This window comes from Echinops telfairi, unplaced genomic scaffold (assembly GCF_000313985.2).
Source record: "Echinops telfairi isolate 266 unplaced genomic scaffold, ASM31398v2 ScPeMD7_31;HRSCAF=116, whole genome shotgun sequence".
Classification (NCBI taxonomy): Eukaryota; Metazoa; Chordata; class Mammalia; order Afrosoricida; family Tenrecidae; genus Echinops; species Echinops telfairi.
The window spans coordinates 61585111-61597480 of NW_022103928.1; the positions used below are offsets into that span (position 1 = coordinate 61585111).

General features: G+C 54.5%; 1 protein-coding gene across 1 annotated transcript in view; it reads left to right on the plus strand.

Moving 5' to 3' along the window:
* Positions 1–730: 730 nt before the first annotated feature.
* SLC6A11 (solute carrier family 6 member 11) overlaps positions 731–12370 on the plus strand; it is a 134042-nt gene continuing 122402 nt past the window's right edge. Inside the window, exons 1-4 of the mRNA XM_004702237.2 lie at positions 731–1009; positions 4252–4386; positions 4494–4634; positions 8662–8752. Of these exons, the coding sequence (XP_004702294.1) occupies positions 763–1009; positions 4252–4386; positions 4494–4634; positions 8662–8752 (614 nt within the window). The 5' untranslated portion in view covers positions 731–762. The remainder of the gene's footprint in view (positions 1010–4251; positions 4387–4493; positions 4635–8661; positions 8753–12370) is intronic.

Here is a 12370-nt window from a genome sequence, read left to right on the forward strand (position 1 = left end):
ATCCCTGGTGAGTGTGTGTGTGTGTGTGTGTGTGTGTGTGATGCAGAATGCCCCAGACCTACTCCATCCACAAGGCAGTACAGAGCCGGGATGTCCATAGAAGTGATGAGACTTTGGACATGTGGTCAGGAGGTCACACGGAGAAGCACATCATAATTGGAGGGAGTGGCAGCCGGAACTGGACACAACAGCTGCAGCAATGGGTCCGAAATAACAAGTGTGAGGATGTGCCAGACTGACAGTGTTCCGATCTGTTGTCCCTACGGTCACTCACATTGGAGCAGGCTCCTCACAGCAAGGGGGGTCAGGATCAGGGGTCAGAAGATGGTCCGCAAACCTGGAGCACAGTTGGGGAAGCCTGGTCCAGGGTGTCTCATGGTGGCTGTCTGCGCAGAGAGAAACCAAGGCCTAAGAGGGTGGGACGCAGACCAGAGGGTGGTGGAACTTGGCTTGGCCTTGGTCCAGGTCGAGGTCTGAACAGACAAGTCCTCTCTTATTTCAAGAGGCCAGGAGGTAGCCCTGCGGGGAAGAATCTCTGCACAAGTTGCCGGCGACAAGATGCTCGCGCGCCCTAGGTGCGCTCTCCCTGGAGCCTGGAGCCAGGGGCCGGCCACCGCACCCTGTCCATCGCCGCGCTGGCCGGCCCGGCCGCTCAGCTCCACCCCCTGCGTCCCCCTCCCGCCCGCTCGCGCCGCCTGAAAAGCCAGCCCGCCCGGAGCGGCGGCGCAGAGCCGGCGGGCGCACGAGGCAGCCACCGCGGCCATGACGGCGGAGAAGGCGCTGCCCCTGGGCAACGGGAACGCTGCGGAGGAGGTGCGGGAGACCGAGGCGCCGGGCGGCGGCGGCGGCGACGGCGACAGGAGCGCGGCGCCCGCGCGCGACCCGAAGGCGGTCCACGAGCGCGGCCACTGGAACAACAAGGTGGAGTTCGTGCTGAGCGTGGCGGGCGAGATCATCGGGCTGGGCAACGTGTGGCGCTTCCCCTACCTGTGCTACAAGAACGGAGGAGGTGAGGGCGCGCACGCGCGCGGGCGCGGGCAGCACGGGGGGCCCGCGGAGACCCTCTCCCGCGCCTGCGGGAAGCAAGACCTGGCGGAGAACCCCTGTCCCAGGAAGGCTGGCGCCAGAGCTCCCACGGGCAAGACCCGCCTGGCTGACTGAAGCTTGCGCGCTTAGTAGTACTGCTTCGCACCTGAGAGTGCCACCTGCCTGCGCGCGTGTTCCCAGCAAGGGTGCAGAGAAGGATGGAGGGGCGGAAGGACCCCTTCGTTTTTTCATCCCTGCTGGGTCCCTTTGGGCCCCACCTCCACCCCCACCCCGTTAACTTTACCAGGGACAGAGGGGAGGGACCCTATATTAAGGTAGAGAGTAGGCCCGGAATTCAAACGCTGGCGGACACGCCAGGCACCAAGCGCTGGGCTTCGCCTGTGCCCGCGAGTTGAATGCGCACAGCTACCACCAGCAGCTGGACAGGAATAGACCCATTTTGCACACACAACAAGGATCAGAAATGGGTTTCTGATACCAGAGGGCTACTGGAGAACTTTCAGCGGAACCGTGGTTGCCTGCTTCCCTGGGCGGACTCTTCAGTCGCCGCCCTGCCCCCTGGTCTAATATTTTATTAGGACACCCTCGTGGAACTATTGGCACTAAGCAGTTTTCTGTATTGACCTCAGAGTGGCCCGCAACAAATGGCAGAAACACGGATGTAGTGTTTACTTTATTTAGATATTTGGGGGCAGAGGCAGAGGGTGCCCCTGCTCCTTTAGCCTTCCAGCTGAAGCCCTGGGCTGGGGACGGCGGTGTACTCATTGCTCTGCATTTCGGGGTGCTTTAGTGGCCTGTTCTGTCATCTTGGGTTCCCCCAGAAAGGAAGGTGAGGACAGTCTGTTTCTCGTGACAACCTGGCAAAACACTTGGATGGCCAATGTCGCAGGGGACCCACAAACCTCTCAGCTCACCCCAGCTTAGGGGAAGAGCCCAGGGTACCTGCAAACCTCCAGCTTAGGGGAAGAGCCCAGGGTACCCACAAACCTCCCAGCTCAGGGGAAGGGTCCCAGACTTCAGGAATCCCTGACCTGTCATATTAGTAGGCCAGACACAGGCTCATGGCAAAGGCTCCTGTCAAACTCATTTCAGTGGTATTAGTTGCTTTAAGAGAAAGCCTCCTGTCTGTATATTCCACTGCCTCTCTTTTTTTGCTATACCCCCTCCCCCAGCAAGTCTTAAGCCTCAAAGAAGGTAGCCCAGAATTTGGCTGGCAAGGACTTCCTGTGTGAGTGGCTGAAGAGAGGGAGGAGGGCGGTCCTTGGCCCAGGCCTTCTTCTTGGGAACATTCATCCCTGGGCACAGGCTGCCCCAAGCCTGCCCTGCACTGGTAATGAAGCAGAGGCTGGTGCTGGCCGCTTGGCTGGGGAGAAGGAACGGACTCAGAGACCCCGCGCCCCCGACACAAACTCTGAGCTCTGAGCTGCACCCCTCCGTGCAGGTTCAGCCCTTGAAACTTGTGGAAAACCTTTAGGGTCAGCTCAGACAAAAATTGTGTTAACAACTTTTTTATCTTTTCAAGAGAGGGAATCATGGCCAAACCAAAAGCATTCCTGAAAGCAGGGAACAGGGAATGTTGACTTAATTACAAATTCTGCCACCGTGGGGTTGTTTTTTTTTAAAGAAGGTTGTAGTGAGCAGGGTTTTAAATGAGTCATTGTATCTTCACTGCGACTTGCCAAGAGCCTCCAGTGGGCACACAGCAGATAGCTTGGTGTGATTGAGCATGTTATCTGAAGGATGACTAAGTTTGGGGGCACACAGGCCAAACAAAAATCTTCGCAGAAAAATGTCATCTGTTTGTTTAGGGAAGATTCACAGGTAAATTACAATGTAGTAAGGAATACACGATGGCTTGTTTGAATTGCTGAAGTTTAGAGGAAAAAAACAAAAAGCATCAAAAACAGGAGCTCCTCTCCCCTTTGACATACTGTTTCCTTCCCAGCCTCGGTAGATTATCTGCTCTCAAATGCTTACTTTAAACAAAACAAACCAAAACCAACACAGCTCTGCTCATGCATCTCCACGAGAGTTTGAGTTATTTCTTCCCCGACGTGAAAACTTAATACGACTCTTGCCCCGAAAAGCTAAGATCCTTTACAACCTGAATGCGGTGGGCCCTGTTACCAGGATTGGTCCCAGTTGCAGCCATTGATCGCTTGTGGTGAAAATGACTTCATTTAGCACAAGGCTCTTTCGGTTAAAGCCTCCACCTGTGAGATCAGGTGGTGGGAATTGCATGCTCATTTAGGCGTTGTTACTGGACCGGGGGAGAGAGGGATTTGAAAAAAACCCCTTCTGGTTGTGGTGAGTCCTGTTCACCTGAGTTCTTGGGTCTGTTTCCAGAAGGACCTGCACTATGGGATTGGCTGTCAAGAGAGAAGCACGGAAACTCGGGGCAGTCTTTCCTCACATCCACTCAAAGCTGGCCCTGCTGGGCCCATTCTTGCTGCCAATTCCTGACCATTCATCTCCATACATGGGGGCATCACCCACCCACCCCCAGCATGGTCACGGCCGCTGTGTGGCTGCCTGAAAATACTGCTCGCCGATATTCACCAAGGAGCCCCTTCGACCACCCCTTTGAGATGACTTTAGAATGGAAAGGAAGGAGGCACTGTTCAGGAAGGAAAAGGCTTTGACCCAGGCTGGGAAGGAAATGCACACGTAACAGGGCCGAACGAACCAAACAGTTCCCAGTCTCACCTGGGATATGGGACATGCAGGTATGACATATGAAAGCCTCAGCTGACAGGTAAGGAAGTTCGGGACTTTGTGAGAGACTTGCCTCAGGTGAGAGAGAACACAGACCTGCACACGTGTCTCGGACTCTCACCCTCATGGCGGGGACGTGACCTCACGCTCAGGTTACATGTCGTAATGTGTAGACAGGAAAGCAAAATAAATGGAGCCACTAGTCACTGCGAGTCCCGTCGAGTTCCTGGCAGCCCCGTGGCTGAGAGAGCGGACCCAGCCCCTTAGAGTTTTCAGGGTCCTCAGGAGCAGCCTGCCAGGCCTTGCCTCCAGGTTCCCTCTGGGTGGACTTGAAGCCCCAGCCTTGCCGTGTCGTCAGCAGAGCTCGTTAATGGTCTGCAGCGCTCATTAATGGTCTGCGAGCCAGGCGTGGTGGGTGCTTATGAGAGATGGGCGGCACTGAACCTGACCTGGCGGGGGCCACGTTCACGCCTTTGCTTCTGTTGGCAGGGGCGTTCCTGATCCCCTACGTAGTGTTTTTTATCTGCTGTGGGATCCCCGTGTTTTTCCTGGAAACGGCCCTGGGGCAGTTCACCAGTGAAGGCGGCATTACGTGTTGGAGGAAGGTCTGCCCTTTGTTTGAAGGTAAGTGCTGAGTCAATCAGAAAAGGGATGTAGGCGCCAGCAGGTGCCACGTATGCCATCCGGAGCGGAGACCAACCCACGTGGCTGTCTTTGCTTTGTGCACGCAGGCATCGGCTATGCCACGCAGGTGATTGAGGCCCATCTCAACGTCTACTACATCATCATCCTCGCCTGGGCCATCTTCTACCTGAGCAACTGCTTCACCACCGAGCTCCCCTGGGCCACTTGTGGGCACGAGTGGAACACAGGTATGGCCCCCGGGAGGGACCCTCTAGGCCCTTCTGTCTTGTCATGTGAGTTTCCTGGGTGACCTCATGAACAGCAGGGGGTGGGTCAGCGTAGCAAGCACCCAGTGCAGGGCTAGTTGGTGAGCCGTGGACATGCAGCCCGAGCCAAGTGTTTGGTTCCAGGGCTTGGCCGGGTCAGCGGGCAGGGTGACTGTGCTCTTTGCTCTCTGTGACCCACAGAGGCTGAGCCTGCGGGCAGAGCGGGCCGAGGGCTCAGGGGCCTGGGCTTCTGATTCCGCCTCTACCATTTGCCAGGGTCCCTGCTCCTGGCAGAGTGTCTGATTTTCCTGCAGACAAGGAGAGGGTTTGACTAGATCAAGGCCTGCAGGCAGGGGCCCTACAGGCAGGGGCAGATCTCAAACTGAAACAAGTTAAAGGTGATGTAGTCGTTAGCTGCCAAATGCCTCAGAAGCAGAAGATTCACATGGAAATGCAGCTCTCTAGCTGCTCAGGACAAAGGAGACCGGCTGGCAGCGCTGCCTTGGCAGGGGTGGGGGGCTGCATCTGTCTTCTCGTGGGTCCCACCTGCTTGCCTTGCATTGTTACTACACCTGCCCGACCACGTGGACATTTGAGTCATCCCTGGACTGGATCGTGTTTAGGCTGCTTTCGATTCTGGTATACTCTTGGTATGGCAACGTGTCACCCTATCAACGTGGAGTCTTGTAACCTCGGGGCAGCTAAATGCCAGCCCACCCCGGTTCATGACATGACGGCATGCTAACAGCAGACATGGCGAATCGCCTGTGGTGTGCTCTCCTTTGGACTCTGGCCTGGGCTCCAGCCTCTTCTCAGCGGCACTCCGGGAGCTGCTGCTTTTGGCTGGAGCAGACGCACACGCTGTGGCCTGGTTCCCCTCCGCCTTGGACCCTGTGCTGCCGGTGGCCCGCTATCCTGGGGGCTGTGCTGCGGCCAGGCTGGGGAGAGTAGGGATCCCCCACAGAAGGGACATCCGCCTTTGGACTAGAGAGTCCTACGGTCAGCCTTCTAACCCAGTGGGACCCTCGCCCTGTCCACTCCCATGGAGTTTGTGCCCCTGCACCCCCTGTTTTGTCCATTGCTTTCCAGTTAAGGCAGACCCCTGGTGGCCTGTGTACAGTGGAAGGAAGGGCCACGTGGTCTGCTCATGTCCACCACGTGGCCGCTGTGGGTTTTGTGCACCTTCCCGCCCAGAGGCCTCCCCTTCCAGCACTACGTCAGCCAGTGCTCTGCGCCTCTCTGCGGGGTTACTTTGGCTAGCTTCCAGAAACACAGCACCTAGCTTTTCTTCCTGATCAGTCTTAGCCTGGAAGCTCCACTGAGACCCGTCCACCATGGGGGACCCTGCTGGTGCTTAGCCTACGAGGGCCAAAGCTTCCAGCATACAGTAATACATGAGAGGGGTCTCTCCTTAGAACCCTGATTCTGAACTTTCGTTTGTTGAGGGCGCTCCTGGTCGCTAAGTGCCATCAAATCCGTTCCAGCCGTAGCAACCTTAGGTCCAGCAGAGCAGCACACCGCCCGGTCTTGTGCCAGCCAGCCGTTCCCGGATATATTCTTGGGGTGGCCGATGAGCCCTTTTTGAGAATGGAATTTTGGGGATGCTCTTGCAATGTGTGAGGGTACTGGGTCATCTGCACACGCCCCTTCTGGCGGAGGACAGTCAGAGGTTTCCTTCCCAACTTTGAACTTGTTGACGACTTCGGCGTGTATTTGTGGCACGTAGAACATCGATTGCAAAGGGAAAACCCATCTGGGGGATTTAGTTCCCAAAGGGTGAACTCGCCTCCCTCCCACGGAGTCCGTGCTGACTCACAGGACCCCCGTGGGCGTCTGAGACTGTGCCTGTTGGTGGGAGCAGAAAGCCCGGTCTTTCTTCCGAGGAGCTGCTGGTGGTTTCGAACTGCCGACCGTGTGGGTCCCAGCCCAGCACGTAACCAGGGCACCACCGGGGCTCCTGACATAAAGGCTTGGGGAAACTTAACAAATGGTAGGGACAAAGGTCTTCCAGAAAAGCTGTGGTTGAATTGACTCTCAAATAACCAACTGCTTGCTGCGGGATCGACCCCCGACTCTCAGTATCAGCGCAGATGTAGCACGGGTGTCTGTGGTTTCTGAAGTTGGTCCCCAGGCTTCCCTTCTGAGGCTGCGCTCGGAGGAACCCGACCTCCTGCCTCTCAGTTAGCAGCCCGATGCCCGATGCCCGACTGTGGAAAAGAAGGCAGGTTGAACTCAGCAGAGCCTGCCTCCTACCTGCCAGCTCCTCTCTCGGCTGGGAAGGCTGTTTCACTTCACACTGCAGCGTGACCGTAGACGTCCATCTGGTGGTGTGGGCATTTGCTTGGCACACTTACTTCTGGGGCTCGGCTTGTACGCATCACATCATCAGACAGAGTATCACTTTATGATCATGCCTTGCTTCATTTGTACATGCTTATGCCATTTTAATAACAGTGACTTGTTGGCCGTGGGAATCTGAGAAAGCTTTTCTTCTGGAAACTTTTTTTCCTTTTGAGAAACACTATCTTAGAGAACTTAGATGAGAGCTGGGCTGCCGTCCTCTGGACAAGGCCACACGTCTGGCATGAGGCTTCCAGACACTTCTGGGGACCTGTTGGGGACCCCACAGCCCACAGCTGTGCAGAGAAGGCTTACCGCCAGTTGAGAGGAAAGGGGAGAAGGTGAATGATGGGGAGACTCCCGCCCCTCGTGCACTCTAACCCCTTCCTTCAGCTGCTGTGCAAGCATAGTTTTTCTCTAAAGGCCCTTGAGCCTTGGCAGTGCTGTGGGGAAGTGCTTGGCTGCTGACTGAATCGTGGGTGGTTTGAGCCCACCAGTTGCACTAGGGGAGAGAGATGTGGCAATCTGCTTCTGAAAAGATATGGCCCTGGAGACCCTCTGGGGTCATTCTGCTCTGCCCCTGGGGTCACTTTGGGTCCCTGACCCATTGGGCAGGACTGAACCAGAAGCACAAAGGCATGCAAACACTTGTTAAGTATGACATGTCCCCCATGGGAGGGACTGCAGCTCTAGCTCCCTGGGCTCACCCAGTGAGAAGAGAGAGGGTGAACCAGCACAGGCCGGGCCCCTGTCCTCGGGAAGCCAGATAAAGACCAGAGGGTACAGTGAAGAGGCCTGGTTCTTGGCCCCCCTGGTGGGAGGCAGTACTGGCCCAGCAAGGGCATGTGGGGGGTTGGGGAAGCAATTACCATGACAGAGTAGAGGGAGGCCAGGCTCCATGTCCACCCCTAGCTGGCTGGCTGACTGACTTTCCAGAGGAGGAGAGGATGTGGGTAGGGGTCCCTGATGATTTCTGACCCTCAGATTCCTCCTTTTTAAATAAGAGCCTTGGACCGGTGATTTCTCGGAGGGCCTATCAGTGACAACGTTCTTAATATTCGGGGCGGGCCTTCAGGGAAGTCTTGCTGGAGGAGGGGTGGGTCTGATGAGCTGGTCTGGGCTTGGGAGGATGAGCCCTTGGATGTTCGCAATAGAGATCCTCACCTCCTTGGTCATTAGGTTTCAGGAAGGTGCTCAAGCTGAGGGAGGGATTGCTGAACCCGGGGATCCTTTCCTGATGGGCTGTATCCTTCGACCTTAAAGGGAAGAGAACTTCCGCTGCACGACTCTCCCAGGGGACCCCTTGATGCCCCTCCACCGTTAGGGGTCGCTGACAGGGCCCGGTACATGGGAAAGTGGGAACAGAAAGGGATATTCATGTGGGAGCAGGGAGGGAGGAGAGAGTTTGATTGGCAGGTTGAGTGAGAAATGGGAGAGCGAAGCCTGCTCCCCAGCCCCCCAAAACCATTCCTCCTGCTTGAAAGCAGAGTGAGCGGTTCCGTGAGCTGCCTCCCCTCTGTGCACGGACGATCGATTTTCCCCACCGGCACTCTTTGAAGAAATGTGTTTATGCGGAGCAGCTGTTGCACCATCAGCCCCGAGTATTTCCACAGCCCTGCCCTGGTGCAGGTTAATTGTCTGTCCTTTCTTGTCTTCTCTCCCCCTTTAGAGCACTGTGTGGAGTTCCAGAAGCTGAATGAGAGCAGCTACAACCACGTGTCCCTGCAGAATGCCACCTCCCCAGTCATGGAATTTTGGGAGTAAGTCTCCCCGTGGCCTATAGGGGTTCTGTCCTGGTTCTGCTCTGGTGGCATGCCCAGGCCCATGGGAAATGCCCAGCACTTCCTCAGGGGGCTCCGGTGGGAGTCTGACTGCCTAGGAGCCAGAGGGGATGCTCAGAGGCTTCCCCAAGGGGCAGCTGAGAGGAATGCTATCTTGCTCTCTGATGACCTGTCAGCCTGCTTCTTTACTTATTAGGGCGAGAGGTACTTGGGGAAGTTCTGGACCTCTTAGAACACATTCCCTTTTTAGCGAAAGAGAGGGTGTAGCATGTTTGCAATAAGCCAAGTCAGGTAAATTTGGCCTGGAATGAAGATGTCTCCAGGGGCCACAGCTCAGCCTTCTTTAAGTCACGGAAGTGCTGTCCGTGGAAAGAAAGCAGATCCAGTTTATGGCTGTGGATGCAGAGTGGGGGATGGGTGATGCCACTGTGAGCTGCCCTCCAGCTGGCCCTGACCATACTCGCTCCATGCCCAATGGGGCAAAATGCTGCCCGCTCGGGCATGATCCCCAGGACCAATTGTGGGTCGATCCACTGTGACCCACGGGGCTCTCATGGACTGACCTTGGAACACTGGTCACCTGGCTCCTTGTCTGTCTTAGTCTGGAAACGCTGCTGAAACTTGCTCAACTTCACGTCCACTGACAGATGGGAGGTGGCTGTGCATTCATTGCATGGTCTGGGCATCAGCACTGAGTCCCCTGCGTGGATGGGGAGGGTTCTGGGAGAAAGGTGGGCCCGGCATCGCAATGAGAAGGCATCAACTTGCCAACATCAAGTTCGGCTAAGGTTGTGTCCTTACAGCACACTACTGTCTTGTAAGCCAACACTCCACATTGAACGATAATAGTGAAAAATCGACTCTGAGACCATCTTGTGCACCAGGAGGCCCATTTCACAGCTGCCAAGGCCATGGTGTGAGGCAAGCGTTACACTGGCCATGATGGTTAAGATCATATGTCCGCTTGGCCCGACCCTGATTCCCAGTGGTTTGGCAGTGATGATGGGATTTGGCAGTTAGATCATGGTATAGTCATCCTCCATTGTCACACAGCACTGACTTTCACCGAATGGCCTGGTCTTTGACACATAACCTTTGACACATAACCGTGTTGATAAGTGGAGAGTGGGTGTAGAGGCTGGGAGGCCTGTTCTCTGGATAGTAAGAAGGAGACTTCTCTATGGATCAGAGACTGGACAGTGTTTCCTGAGGCTTTCCGATGTGGAAAAGCCCAGCTTATTGACGAAAACTCCTCCACTCGGATACTATAATGTGGTTGTGATGTGGTGTGTTCTCTCCCCGTGTACTTTTCCCTCTCCAGGGGTTTTATTTGGATGTCATTTATCATTCTCACATACACCATTCTACTTATTCCGCGTATGTATAAAGAGAACGTCAGAAAGTTCCTGGAAGACGTGGAATGAAAAGATAAGAATCTCCCATGAGCTTTCTGAAGTCAGCTTGCTATGTGCCCCAATAGCACCCGGGTCTTGGGTGTTTTTACATCTTCTGGTAATGGTAGACCCATTGCTTGTACTTTTGGAAACTTTGTTTTTTGTTGCTCATTGTTGCCTTGGGGATGTAACTATATTGAAACATGTAACTTTGGCTCGTTCATTTTTTCTTGTTAGGTAGTATTTCATGGAATTCATGGGCTACACTGTATTTATCCATTCTCACCTTGAAAGGCATTTGGATGACCTCTCCTTTCCCACTAATATTAAGCACACTGAAGGATGTTTTGTGCGTGCTTCCCTGTGTGCATGACTGAGGAGCCCTGGTCACAGTGGCTGTGCATTGGGCTGCTAACTGCAAGGTCAGCAGTTAGAAGCCACCAGCTGCTCCCTGGGAGAAAGACAAGGCTTGCTACCCTCGTAAAGAGTTAAAGTCTTGGAAAACCACAGAAGCCTATAGGGTTGCTATGAGTTGGAGTCGACTCAATGGCGGTGAGCTGGTTTTTGGTTTGCTGTACATGAATATCTGAGTAGGATTGCTGGGTCATAAGGTATATAGATGCACTGAACGTAGAGTTTAATTTGAGGAAAATTGATATCTTTACTATCGAAACTCTGTTCATGAATACAGTAGAGATCTTCGTTATTTAAGTCTTAAAGTATCTTATAGAGTAGTGTTGTTCAAAAATGTCCATTAGCACCACCTTGTTAGAAATTCAAATTCTCAACGTACCCTGGACCAATCTCAACACAGCCCCCATCAGTGATTTGCCAGAGAGGAGGCTTCCAGGGGAGGGGGAGGAAGGGAGTCTGAGTGGGATTCTGTAGCCTTCCTGAGCCCCATGGGACTGTAATTTCCTGCAGACTTGTCCCAGAGGCCTGTGTCTGAGGAAGGTGATCTCAGATGGCTGAGGAACCCACCTTAGAGCAAGATTTCTTGGCTGTGCTGCACCACCGTTCATCTTTCGGCATATCCACGGGAAACTTTAACTACACAGTCATTTGTGCAATGTGCTCCTCGTGCTCCCCATCGGGCCGCCAGGAAGCAGCACCCCACCTGGTAGTTTTCAGTACGACTGTGCAGCATAGGGAAGGCCCTAGGCCAGTACTTAAGAGTGGATAAAGGGATGGAAGGAAGGATGGGCTTATTTTCCAGGACATCTTCCACGAGAAGAGTCCAAGTGGGTTCTGCCCGAGCCCATGCTGTCACAGAGCCTCCCACCCAACAGCACTGTGCTTCCTGCATCCAAGGGCAACACCCATTTCCTTTCATGCCTTTCACTGAGTGCAAGGGGATCCACAGCTTGTCTGCACCTTTGTAAACAGCTGGGTCTTTTTGCTAGCTGAGTGGTCATGCAAGAGGCAAGACTGGCTGGGTGGACCAGAGCTTCAAGCCCTCTACTCCTGTTAGACCCGTATTGTCACCACAAAGGAGCACTGCCTCCTGAAAGAACTCAGACACCAGTGTGCTTGCCACCTCTGCGGTAAGCACTTTTTATAGCAAAGCTCTAGTTTATCTTGTCCCCAAGGGTGAGCACGGAGCCCAAGGCGGTGGGGACACAGAGCTTTGAGAAGGGCTGGAAGCCATGTCCCTCAGTGAGGACATCTACTCATCTTTGATCACCCCAAGCCCACGAGCCCAAGGTTCTGCAAACAGGTCCAGAAGCACTCTAAACAATCTAAACCACTTCTGTACTAGACTGCTGAACAAACCCTGCTGAGACCTCCTGCCCGCCAGGCCCTGAGCGAAGCCCTCAGGAGATTTGGTTCTATAGCTTTATTCAGACTTGGGGGAGGCTCTGTCTGTGGTCTGTCTTCCCTGGGGCCATTCTTTCCAGCACCTGGGTACTTCTGTTCATTTTCTTTGGATGTGAAATTTGGGGTCTGGGTATCTGGAGTAAGAACCCTGGTTCTTGCTGTGTGATTGAAGCACGTCCCTTCTTCTCCTCCGACCACATTTCCCCTTCTGTCCCTGGTCCCAGCCCCACTGGCCCCCGTGTGTCTGCAGATGTGCTGAGCTTGTGTCTGTCTCCAGCTCTGGCTCTTGCTGTTTCCTTTCTCTAGAAGATTCCTTGGCAGATCCTTGTCTGTCTCCTTGGCAGATCCTTGTCTGTCTCCTTGGCAGATCCTTGTCTGTCTCCTT